Here is a 13,751-nt window from a genome sequence, read left to right as displayed (position 1 = left end):
AATAGATAATGTTCACAGATGCTAAAGCATTCGTTTCATGATGACTTAGCTGTTAACTGTCTATCCAGTCTCTCTGCTGCTCATTCTTCTACCTTTAGCTGTGTTCTTTTGACAATTTCAAAGACGGGTCAAGGACAAGGGGAAATGAGCCACCCCTAGAATAAATGTTAAGAGACACAAATTTGAAAGAGGTACATAATTAACCCTGTATATCGGTATGCTAATCAAGATTGTGATTTTTGAATTATATTTTGATTAGAAGGCACTTGGAATGTACCTGAATTTGAATCCCAGGTTTTGTATCTTGACCTTGGGCCTGGAAATCAACCTCCTCAAGCTTCTATTTTCTTATATGTTAATGGGAGTAATAATGCTAACTTTCTAGGTTTTTTGTGAAAATTAAAAGCTATGAGCTATATAAAGTGCCTAATACATGGAAGTGCTTCTTCACACCTGGATGATCATGGCTCTAATAATTATGGATAATTAGAAATCGGCTCTAGATGATACTCGTATTAAATTGTTGAATAGGTTTCTATTGCTATCGGTTTCATTGACTATATTATATTACTTAAATGACTCTCCAGTGACAGTTAGGTATTATTAGAAGTTGTAGAAGTCTTGCAGTGTTCTTGTCATTATTCTAAAATCATTGGACTATTATACTAAAGAGTCAATTTATAGATAGACTCTCCTCCACCTTTTAAAAGCCATTCAGTTTTAAGAAAGAGTATGGTATTGAAAACAGAACAAAAGACAAAAAGAAAAAACTCAAAACCATCAGGCTGCATATCATCTTTCTTAGCAGGAAGTTAAAGGAAAAAAAACAGTTGGCATGAAACAAGCAATTTTCTTTGTTGGTAGATTTTAAGGCTTATGTTGTGCCCATTCTGTTAGCTAACATACTGAAGAAGTTAACATCTTCCAAAAGTGCATGATATTTACTAATAAAGAATTTAGGCCCAGTAAATTTCTGCCATAACATGTTCATTGTTTTGAACAAGTATAATTAAGACGCTTGTTCAGTATTGGGCAATGAGCTAATTAGACTGATTGCCCAAGCTGATGTCTAGCCCCAGATGTAGGCCTACCTGTTAGCTGAGGAAGGATCTTGTGCATTAGCAGTCTTCTGTGTCCAAACTGGGCAGTGGGGGACAGGGGCAAATGCCCATCAGGGCACAGACAGAGCACCTTGAGCAGAAGTTGTCCTGGAAGTTGGCTAATGTAAGGAATAGACATAACATACTCCCTGTTTAAGGATGTTCCTTTTCTTTCATAAACAGTTTCCAACCTGGTTTTAAACTGCAAATTAATGCTCTGAGCAAGTCTAAAGTTAAAACGTACTAGTTTTCTTTCTTTTTTTCTTCTTGAATTTATTGAAATGGGAAAGTAAGGTCCAGTGATTGCTGTTTGTTTGACTTACCATCACAGAAGATCAGTGTCTGAGAGGACCTTTGAGATTCTCTGGCTAAGGTCCCTCTTCAGGTCAGGCAAACAGAGGCCCAGACACTTGAGTGGGCTCTGGAGTCCTCCCGGCTGGCCCTGCACTGGAAGTATTGGCCAACTCTTTTTTTTCCCTCCTATAACTTTTATTTTTATTTCCTTTGAAAGAAATGTAATTCCCTTTCAATCATTTATCCCTTTTACAGGCCTATTGAGAAGATAGTAGGTGTGTCCATAAACTGAAGGAAGTCACACCAGCTGTGACAAGGGGTGGGAAGGATAGCAGGTTGTCAATGCTTCTCTGTACGTCCCCAGACAGCAATCTTCCCTAAGGACTGTGGGTTCCTGTTCATCCATGATAACATCTCCAACACGAGCCAGGAACCATCTTTAATGGTGTGAAAAAACTGAATGTAAGTTTAGTTGCTGGAGGGAATGTTGATACTTCTAGGGAAGGAGCCAAGCAACTGAAAACTTAGAGTGAACTGTCACCCTGTTTTATTGGATAATTGTTACTTCAAAAAAATAGTATTCTCTTCCCACTTTCCACCAACCATTTATCTAGGAAACTCACCACACAGAACTGTTTAGTGGAGCTGAGGGAAAATGGTGTGAAATGTGGCAAAATGTAATTGGAGTAATGAAAACAAAAGATTTCATGATATAATTTCTTCCAAGTCATACATTTTATAAAAACCATTTTGGTAGCAAGTGTGTAGTGTTTCAAGACTTTTCCTCTCCATCTTTTTTTTTAACAGATTTAAAGTGGAACAAAAATTAGACTTAAAAGAAGCTTTGTATTCTTTAAATATAACTGAGATATTTAGTGGTGGCTGTGACCTTTCTGGAATAACAGGTATGATAACTAATTCTCATATTATCATGTTAATATGTTTTATTAGTAACTACATTAACTGACTGATCTGAAAATTGAAAAAGCAAACATTTGGCCCCAGAAAATACATCCATGGTGAATAAATGCCGTAGTCATGTTGAGCTGTCTGTAAACAAGCACTCTATTTTGCATTTAAGTGGTTTTTCTTAATGAAAGTGAGAACACATTTTAGAATGTTAGATAAGCCTTCTAACTATGCTTGTAATGAGACTATGGAAGTAAAGTATTATGTGGGCTTTTATTTCAGTCCTGTTTGGATTTCCTTATCTGAATATTGGCAATTATAACTTTGAGTCTCTCATCTAAGCAGAGCTAACAAAACTCTTAAAAACTACTTTGCAAATGTTAATTTGGTAATATTAGAATTCATGAAATAGGCATCCACAAGCTGCTGGATGATGAACACAATCTAGGAATTGTATGGCCTATGGCTTGTAGCTTTAGCTTGAGACAGATAAGAAACCCAAGGACATGGAGCTTGATGCTAACTTGCACCTGGATATTGTGTTGACTAGTTGCTTACTTGCACAACAAAATCCAGGAAAGCATTTTAATTTCTTTCATCCTGGCAGTACTTACTGGTTCAAAATTAACCAACAAAAGAGAAAAAAAAAAAAAGACCAAAAGGGTCAATTTTTCTTCAGTTACTTACCCTTTTACTAAATTCAGTCCTCAGTGTATAAAAAGGAGCCTGATGACACAAGCTCATCTGTTTGATGAAGTTTTGTATCATAACAAAGAAATACTGTATTTTCCTATACATATCTGGGCATTGTAAAACTATTCATTAATTTATTCACTTGTCAGTGGGTAAATGAATAGAATGAATGAGCTTTGCTGGTAGAGCAGGTGGGTATGGTACACAGGTGACATAGATGTTCATTAACACCTTCACACATGATTTAACTGCTTGTTCTCAGACTGACAGAGATCTGACGTCTTTGACAATTTCATCAGCATCAGGAATGAGGCAGTCAATATTAAATACTGCAACTGGGTGCTGTAAGTGTGTTCTGGACCATAGCCACCTCAACGACCTGAAATAAACCAAACGATAATTCAAGCTTTTCTTCTTAAACTTCTTTTTGGCCTTCAGAAGCTCAGACATTTAAAGTAACCACTCTCTGAAAATTCCCAGTAATCTGTCACTTCTATAAAATCTCCTTTCACAGGCAGATTTTTCACGAAAATACCTCCAAGATGCTTTATAAAAGAATTTGTGCAAGAGAATAACACTGAACAGAGAAGAATCAATGACCAACACTTTGTATTTTTTCCACTCATGACCATATATTTGAGTCATTTTAACTATTTTGGTTATTATTGTCTGAAATAGAACAGCCACTGCCAGCGCTGGCACTACCCCTGGTCATTGGGAGAGTCATGAATTGCCTGCTCTCCCTACTTATTTGTGCAGTAAACATTCACTAAAGGCTACTTACTGTGACCCAGTCCACCACAGTGCTATGTGACATTTATGGAGAAGAGACACTATCTCATACTCATGCAGTTCACGGGCTTTGAATAAAATGTTTTCAGAGTTACTTTAGAAACTTTGGGATGAACATTTTACTTCTCACTGTTACGACTTCTTGCATCACCTTTAGTAAAATGTTTAGCCTTTCTGAGCCTCAACTTTCTACTCTGGTAAATGAGATAATATATTGTGGTGGCATTAAATAAAAGAATGTATGTAAATACCTTTCACTATCTGGTACATGGTAGATACACAGTAAGTAAGTACAAAAAACAAGTGAGACAAATGGCACATTAACATTTACTTGCACATAGAGCAGAGCTATAGATTTCTTGTCCTCTTAGTTTGACAAAGACATACTTGGCATTTTCATAGAAAATGAAGGGGAAATAATTATTATGAAGGTGTAGAAACTGGTGAGTTTATGGACCCAGATTCTTTGTTTTAGTCTACTGTCTCTCAGGTCTTGTTCTTTACCCAAGACCAGGGATTTTCTGAGGAAAAGGGGAGTATGGAAGACAAAGTTGCTAAGTCTAATAGCGAGGAAGTCCCTTGGCCTGGCGCTGGTGCTAAACTGGGTGAAACTCTCCTCTCCACCCCAACCTGATTTGTGGTCTTCACTCTTGGTATGGACCCTTAGGTCATCTTGTCTGTGCTTTATATGTGAATCCTATCTTACTGTAGGCATTCCTGGGGAAAGAACATGCTTATTTTACCTTAAAATAACATTTTTCTGCATTTCAGGTAATCCACACTAACGTAATGGATGCCTGCTTTTCTTTGCCTTATATGTTTCTATTGCTGGACATATACATATCCACTGATTTATTTATTTGACAAGTATTTATTATAAGCCAACTATGCACTTGCGTTTTCTGGGGATGACTAAAATGGACAAAGTCCCTCTTCTAGTGGAGTTTACAATTGTTGGGGTGATGGACGATTAATAGTTAATTAATTAAATGGTGAGGTGATAGATGCTGTGAATTAACTAAAATAGAGTCATGGGATAAACAATATCAGAGAAGAGCAGAATAGGATGGTAAGGGAAGACTGCTATCAGGAAGTGACATTTTTGTTGAGTCCTAACTAACAAGAGAGCCGAACAGGGGAAGTTCTGGAGAAGGGAGTTCCAGGCAGAGGAAGAGTGAGGGCTAAGGCCTTAATGCTTGGCCTTGTCAGCTGGGTAAGGGGAAGAGGGTAGAAGATGAGAATAAGAGGTAACTGGGGCCCAGATCATCACAGGCAATTTGGTGTTTATGTTTAGGAAGCCATTTTTTATGCAAATATCCCTTTGATAACTTCTCTCTACTTTGCCTGAGGGAATTTACTTTTCTGAACCAAGCTATTTCTCCAAGAATCGTTCTAAGCCAGTGGTTTTGGTGGAATCCACCTGCCTCACATCAGCTTTCTCTCTCAAGAGAGGTGAAGCTATTTTTTCTCCTTTCAAGTTTCAAGGTCCAGCTTCCTCTCCTCCATCCTCGTGCTGCCACTGAATCTATAGCCAAGTTGCCATTGGCTCTCTGAGGAACATTATCTTATCTAACTGGTCTTGACCCAGCAGGGTTGGCCAATGACTTCTGAACTCATGGTCCCACCTCCCCCTTCTCCAGGAGGTCACTACGTCAGCAGCTTCACACATACATCAGTTCCACCAAGGGGAGGAGAGGGGCGTTTTCTATCAGCTTTTTCCACACATGAACCAAACGCGTTGTAAGACAATATCTTACACTGAGAAATTTGAGAAGCTTTAAAATATCATTCTGAAGTGATTTTGTAACAGGTGACATAAAAGCTCTTTAGACTTTCATAGTCTCACAAATCTTAAAGGAAAGTAAATTTTGTTTTAAACTCAGATCAAAACTGCATACAGAATTTGAAAGGCAAGTTGGCTTTGAGGTTGAATACATAGGGTGGGATTAATTCAAATCTGTAAAGCCTTTTTCATCCCATCTGTAGGCTATGGCTAAGAGGGGTAAAACCTTCTATCCATTCAAATATTTCACTTAGTGGGGTACCTGATTTGAGGTTTGTTCTCTTCTGTCTTTACCTTTTTATCTACACTAAACTTGATCTCTGTGTATCTTTCTCTGAACCATCTCTGCAAGAGCTCAAGTTAAACCAACTTTATCTCTACCAACTTACCTTAGAGTTTGCTTTTTTCCTTTTGTTTGATCATTTGAAAATGTAATTAACCTGGGACCTAATAAATAAGGGCTCTGAACTTTAACCCTTAAAAACATTTTCATATCTTCCAACAGATTCATCTGAGGTATTTATTTCCCAAGTTGTGCAACAAGTTTTCTTTGAGATAAATGAAGATGGCAGCGAAGCCACAACATCAACTGGTATGATAAGTGATTTTACAACAAGCTAGAAGAAAGACACGGGGCAATGAGTATTAGGGTATTGGCACATTTGCATGCTCTGAGCTCCTTTTTCTCTCTTGCTATCCAGTACACTCTAGAAAAAAAAGAATGTGGCTATATTCTTGCATCTCTGTAGCTGCATCTTAATGCAAAAAAAGGAAGGGAAGGGATTTGATTAGGAGTGGAGGCCCATCTACTGACACCTGTTTACTTGTAAATTGGGTTGCCACCAGTTAGAAGCTAGGACCTGTGCAGAAACTTTAGGCTCAAACATGAAATCATTATTGCTCAGGAATGCTCATTCTTAATTGCATTAAGAATGCTTATTATATTAATTACATTCTTCCATTACATCAAGTTAGTCCCCACTTTTCTAATATGATTCTTGTCATTATCTCTATGGCAGTGGCTCTCAAACTTAACTGAAGATTAGAATCACCTGGAAAGCTTTTAAAGTCCCATGCCCAGCCCACACCCTAAAAGTAATTAAATTGGTATTTTTGGAGGTGAGATCCAGGCTCCAGTATTTATTTGTTTTCCTAAGTGATTTCCGTGTGCATCCAGCCAGTGCCCTTCAGTGTACTGCAGCTGGTCCTGGACTGCAGCAGTGGTAGGTAGAGAAACAGCATCAGCATCACTTGGGAGCTTGTTCAAAGTGCAGAACCTCGAGTCCAACTCCAGACCTACTTAATCAGAATTTCCTTTCCCAAGGTCTCCAGGTGATTCTTGTGCTTGTTACAGATTGAGAACCATTTCTCTGTGATATATTTCCTGGAACAAATGGCATCTTGAATAATATTTATGCTGCATATAATATTTGAAAAATAATTGGTAAAAAACCTTACTTTCAATTAGAAATGGAAAAGCAACTTTAAGGAATCCCACACAAGTCTATTATTTGGATTTAACCAATATGTGAAAGATATGCATCCTTTAAATTGTCTTGTTGATAAATTTCTGTCAATTTATATCCATGTTATTAATTTTTTGATTATTTGTAATGCTGCATAGTACCAATGGATTTTGACACCTGGGTGGGATGCACAGGACGCCCACTACCATTTTGCCATCTCCTAAAAGACTTTGACATTATTGTGCTCAGGAGCTTCATTTGGCTGGGATGCAGTACTTAATCCTTGGACAAGCCATTGGGGTGTGGCTGATGCCCTTGCAGACAAATTTTCCATCTGTTTTTCCATAGAACTGGAAGAATCCTTAAACATCATTGTCTGCTTTCCTCATTATATGTGAAGAAACAGGCCTTCAATGTGAAGTGGTTTGCCTAAGATTATGCTATTAATTGATAGCAGAGTTTGAAGTGAAATCACGCACCATGTCTTCAAGTTCAGAGCTGTTTCTGCTATTGCCCACTGCCTCTAATTTTAAGCCCAGGACTCTCTAAGAGGCTGTGACAATCATTTGGAGATCAGTAGTGACCCTGATGATTATAGTTCAATATAGTCAATGTATTATGACTTCAGGCACCTGCTCAGTGGATGCTCAAGAATGAAGAAGCTCAAGTATTCACCCAAATGAGAAGGGAAGTTATATTTGCCATGCTTTCCTTTATTATCTGATTAGTTCAGACATGAGCCTATATTCACTGATGATTTGGGCATCAGAGCTCTGATATTTCAGGTAGGAGAGTAACATGCATTTTAAACTAAGGTTATGTTTGACTCTGAAGAGGATCAGAATATATGCCACCCCAAAATATGCCACTTGGTGAAAAGGGCTATTTTGAGCTGAAGGCAACTGAGAAACAACAGATACAGAAGAGCTTGCCAGTCTACCGCATCTGCCTAAATCAGGGCATACATTTCCCTTGTGAGGTGTTTCCCCTCCTTTCTCCCTTACCAGGAGAAGAGAAAAATATCACAGAAGATGGAAGTTTACATTGAAATGAGTGCATAACAAACCTTACTAAAGTTATATGCCATCATATGCCCTTATATGCCACATGTATTTACCTTCCCACAATTAACTGCCCCAAGGAGCCCAAACTCTTTTTATCTACTCACTTCTTCACAATTTACCACCCCTTGCTAGAATAGCTTATAAGCTCTCAAGCCTAACCAATTCTGTGGGTATTCACTTCTTTTTCTGTGATGCTCCTGTATGGATACAAATTAAACCATATCTTCTGTTAACCTGTCCCTTGTCAGTTTAATTTGCACATCCCAGTCGCAAACAAAAGTGCATAGAAAAAGCTTTTTCCTTCTCTTCAATGGTTTCAATTCTGATCACACATATTGCACTTAAAAAATTGTTTTCTTTCATGGGACTGAAAAATTGTACAAAGTCATTACTTTATTGGTAAAGAAAACATCTGAACTGAGTGTAGAATTATTTAGCCAGAAGGAACACATCCAGCCATTTAAATTTACCCACTCTAAATATTGACCAGTGCCACAATGGAGCCGCATGATATAAATTATCATAATAAATAATTGTTAAGGCAGCAAGTCTCTCATAATAAAAATCCCATACACATTCACAGCATCAATCCTAAAAGCTCTGAGCTAACAGAATAATTTTAGAAAAGTTAAAAAAAAATAAATTTGAACTCAGATGTTTTGAACCACAAGCCTGAGAATAGAAATAAAGTACAGACAAATTGGAATAGGAATTAAGAGTTGAGATATGAGAATAAATCACATCATGTAAATAAAAAGCAGGAAAGTACTGTTTAATAGATGAAATTTTCAACTGCTTTCACTAAATTGGATCTAGTATCTGGCTTTCTCCTTCACTGAGCATAAATGTAAAGTTAGAATTATTCCATAAATAATCCAATATTCTTCTGCTCTTTGATTTTTAAATTTATTCCGAATTTCTCTGTATTTAGAAAATGGTTGTGTTTCCACATGACTTTTCCTATCTACAAAAAAAGCATTATGGATTTATTTTCTTTACTGATCTTTTAATATGAAAAATCTAAGTAACCATCGTCTCTGTTTCATAGGTGTACAAGTCCCTGTGATCATGAGTCTGGTTCGAAACCAATTTATAGCAAATCATCCATTTCTGTTTATTTTGAAGAACAATCCAACAGGTAAATTTCTGAGAATTCTCTGGAAGAACCACTTAAGTTAACCAAACTTAGTCCTAGCTGCTCATTGCAACCTATATATCTGAAATCATTTATTCATTCAATTTTTAAAATTTATCTCAAATTTTTCAATTTATTCTCTCAATGGGTATTTACTGAATGCTTTTTTTGCACAAGGCATTGTGTTTTTAAAGGTATTAGAGGACTAATAAAGGCAATTGTAGTAACAGCTGCCAACACAGCTATTATACAATTCTAGCCACTTTAAATACCCATCTTTAAAGCTACCACTGTTCCAATAGGTTAGATATTTGACTAATAAAGACGTAGACTCTCAGAAAGGGGTTATGTAGTCTGTCTAATAAGGTCTTACAGCTGGGAAGTGGCAGAGTGGGACTAGGACCTGTTTGCCACAGGATTCACCTCTCTGTGGTGCTACAACAGGAGTGGAAATTGGGAATTGTACAGTGTGAAAGGTTTCAGAGGTAGAGTCCAATGACTAGCTATAGGGTCTTTGTTGGGCAGGGGTCATCAAATATAATTCCATGTCTCCAATTTGGGCAAGTGGGGAAAGATGATGCAGTTGGTGTGAAAGATAGGGGTGGTAGTGGATTGGGCTGGCATTTGACACAATGGCAACACATGGAAAAGTTGACTGTCTGGTAGATATTTCTGCACTTTCTCATATGAAAAAGAGAGGCCAGGGAAACCTTTTTTAGTTTGTATTCAGGACTGTTTAGAAGTCATGAGGATCATGTGAAAGTTATCAACTACATGAGAAGAGATAATATCTTACTCATTTCTGTATCCAGCCCCATATTTCGCAAAGTGCCTTGCACATAGCATCAGTATCCCTGGAGATTGACAGGTGGACTTGGGTGTCAGACCTGGGTTCAGGTCCCAGCTCAGTTAACTGATAGTTATAATTCAATTTACTTACACTTTCTAAGTCATATTTTCCCCATCTCCTGTTTGAATAGAACATGAGCATTCATCTCATAGAGTTAAATAACAGAATACATGAAGGCTATAACACTGTGCTTGGCACATAATGTTCTTTATGAATAAATCAATACATACAAATGAGTAAATGACTGAATCAGTGAAGGAAAGGAGGAAAATAAGAAAAATTTCTCTGTATAAATTGGATTGCATTGAAAAGAGGCAAAGTTAATTTCAGAATACAAATCTGTTAGATTAGCAAACAATACTGATATTGGTCCCCAAAGGGCTATACAAGTCTCATTTTTTAGGCTGCGTGAAATTAATGCTGAGTGACCCTTCTGAAAGTTTTATCCTGGTAGCAATGGAACAGTTTAAAATTTGCTGAGATTGCATCAACACAACTTCAATTCTAGTAGAGGACCTATCAGTGTTAAAAGATATTCTGAGTTTGTTTGTTCTTTGATCTATACATCTTTAATCTTTGGATAAACTCTAATTTCTTACAATTAGCGTGTAATTATTGAGTATGGAGAGCAGAAAGAAATGAAGCCACATTGGGCATCAGTGCACAAGGAAATAATGATGTTTAGGTAATGATGTTTGACTCTATTTTCCAAGTCGATGACTAAGGCCATGTAATAGCTATCAGTTAAACAGCAGTGAAAATTCAAAACCCAAAATAATGTACTTATTTATTTATTTTGATAATGCTTAACTATTAGACCTTAATGACAATCTCTACTGTTTTATGATCTTTATTATAATGAGACTTTCTAAACCAGGGTTACTCCCTTAAAGTATCATTTAAAATGAATGCCCACTCATTTACTGGGGGCTGTAAATTGTTGCCATATAAAATGTACAACGGGCTATTATCTTAAAGCAATACACATTCAATCATTTATTTTTCTCTCACTAAAGAAATGAAAAAATCATTGAGGTTGAAGAAGATGGTGACTTGGCATAGGAAACTGTGAAGTGGCTTAATGCTTTACATGAAATATGTGCATTTGAAAATTCCTGAAGTATGAGAATGAATGATTTTAGATTTAATACAACCAACTTTTATCTGTATTTAATTTTTTGGGGGGTCAAACAATCTTTTTGTATAAAATCTGTACATTATTTGTGTTTTCTTGTCAGGTTGTTTTTATATTTCAGTATATTCATCCAAAGCTCTTACTAAGCCAAACTTCCAGGGAAATGAAGAATGCTTTTTCTTCTTTTAGGTGTAGACCAGTGTTAGAGACTTTCAAAAGAAAATTGTGAAGGATGCTACACGAAATATGCCATTCCTCAGAAAGTAGTGAATCATGTTTCTGAAACTGACAGTGCTGCACACATAATAAACAATGCTGTCTTTAGAACTCTTTCAGGTTTTGGGTTGAAGGGAGAAGCAGACCGCAGGATAGCCATCAAGAAATCTTTTCTTCCTATGCTGTTAGCTTTGGTCATGCTATTGCATTTTAATAGTAGGAGGTAAAACTTACTTCTGTCTGATGGAGATGTGTAAATATATTGATTGAATATAGGTGACACATTTTTCAGAAGGGTGCATGAAGAGAAAAATGGAAACAAAAATGATTTCTGCCTCAATCTGCCTCTGAATCCATTGCTCTTATGTCAAGGAAGATTTCATCAATCTGTCTAATTTAGTAGTGAGTAGATTGGTGACTGCATGAAGACTCAATTCAAAACATTGTCTTCTTGGTCAAAAAAACAGATCGAAAAGGTTGGGATAAATGACTTCTTTTGTAATGTTCTAGACATTATAAGTGTTCGAAATTTTAATCTGTTCTCTCCAATTATGAGGTTAGTTTCTATAAAAGTTACTTAAAAAATTTCCTGAGCAAATGATTCTGATAACCATTTTAATGCCATAGAATTAAAAAGATACAAGAGTCACTGCTGATTTCTAATGAAACTAAATGTAATATACACACTGGGAAAGTTACTTATGCATACCTAACTATCTGAAAAATAGGAGTATCTGTTCTTTTTCTCAGAATTATGTTGAGATTTTTAAGGCAAAGTATTGTTGATTATAATCATTAAATGAAGAAAAAGTCTGGAGAGTATGTCTATTTCCATGTTATTGGAACTCTAAGACTTGTCTGTCTTTGGACTGAACAGTAAAGAGTTAATAAGAAAGGGCTCTCTCTTTGTTATTTCAAATACAATTAAGTATAATTTTCATTAAATTTAAAATTATGTAAAACGAATTTTATCAATTTTGAAATTAAATATTATTTAATGTGACTGTAATGAATTTAAGACAATAACTGAAGTCGATCCATTCAATCCACTTTCCTAGTCAAAAAGAAAGGTGACTAGATTTACATCCTCTGTTTCTGCTTTGCTCTTTAGTTCTTAGTTCCTCTTTCACTTGCAAACACAGAATGGCTGGAAACAGGTGTTTACATTTATGCTGTATGCCTTGGCACCTCGATGAGGGTTTGAAAACACTAGCAATATGAAAATATTGTCTTTAGCAGTAAACTCTGATTCAGAGCTGATTCAGAGCTCAAGGAAGAGGTCTGAGAAGCTGCACTTTTAATCCTAAGGGTTTATGATCATATGCATAAAAAGATGACTGCTAATGACTTATACTTAAAACTCTACCATGCTCATCACCATTTTATTATGCTGTTTGCCTGTGTCTCTATATTTAGAAGAACACCTCTAAGTCACTTATTTTTGCTCTCTTATCTGAAAAGCAGGGCTAATGCATTTTACATGACAAGCTGTGTGGGTGTTAATTTACTTTATAAATTACCAGAAAATGATTAATAATAATATAATTATGTATTTCAGACAAAGGGGAGGGTTTTGCTATTAGACATTAGCTATTTATCTTATAGAGAAAAAAGGGCTAAATGATTTGTTAAAATATTAAGGAAAACTAGTTACTGTCAGGTTTTTTCCTCCAGAAATTCCTAATACACGTTTTTTTTTTTTTTCCCCTAGAATCCATTTTGTTTATGGGAAGGGTGACAAATCCTGACATTCAAAAGATTAAGGGAAGAGATTTAGATTCACTGTGAATTAAAAGCTTCGGAATGTAACATGATTCCTAGAAAGTAGTTCATTGGCAAATCATCATCTTGCAAATAATTTCTATATATCTCTTTCTGTTTTTAACTGTGCCTATATTAATCTGTATAAATGTAGACATGTTTTAATGAATAAATAAAATGACCAATAACTGAAATTATTCATTCAGTGTTTTTTCTGTATGATTTATAAAGTCTGTATGAATCAGAAACATTGAACTTACAAAAAATATTACTGTTAGTTATGTTAGAACAATTCTAAGATATTTTATATATCAAATACTGTCTTAGACATCAGTCTCTATATTCCTAAAATACTTGACTATCTGACTCCCAGCCATAACAGCATTATCTACAGCAGGGGGAAGTAAAATCAAGGAAGAGTAAATGTGGGGTGTACCTCCCTGGGGTACTAAAGATACAGAGATCCAGTATCTAAGATAGTAGATGAGCTTCCAGTATTTCACTAATTTTAACTTTGTATTCCACGTATTACATTTAATATTTCCCTTGTTTC

General features: G+C 36.1%; 1 protein-coding gene across 1 annotated transcript in view; it reads left to right on the top strand.

Annotated features, from left to right (window-relative positions):
- SERPINI2 (serpin family I member 2) overlaps positions 1 to 13,376 on the top strand; it is a 28,556-nt gene extending 15,180 nt beyond the window's left edge. The window contains exons 5-8 of the mRNA XM_036898382.2: positions 2,202 to 2,299; positions 6,077 to 6,163; positions 9,150 to 9,239; positions 13,149 to 13,376. Coding sequence (XP_036754277.2) covers positions 2,202 to 2,299; positions 6,077 to 6,163; positions 9,150 to 9,239; positions 13,149 to 13,225 — 352 coding nt within the window. The 3' untranslated portion in view covers positions 13,226 to 13,376. The remainder of the gene's footprint in view (positions 1 to 2,201; positions 2,300 to 6,076; positions 6,164 to 9,149; positions 9,240 to 13,148) is intronic.
- The last annotated feature ends 375 nt before the right edge of the window (positions 13,377 to 13,751 follow it).

The sequence above is a fragment of the Manis pentadactyla genome, chromosome 1, assembly GCF_030020395.1.
Source record: "Manis pentadactyla isolate mManPen7 chromosome 1, mManPen7.hap1, whole genome shotgun sequence".
NCBI lineage: Eukaryota > Metazoa > Chordata > Mammalia > Pholidota > Manidae > Manis > Manis pentadactyla.
This window is presented reverse-complemented; position numbering and strand designations above follow the sequence as displayed.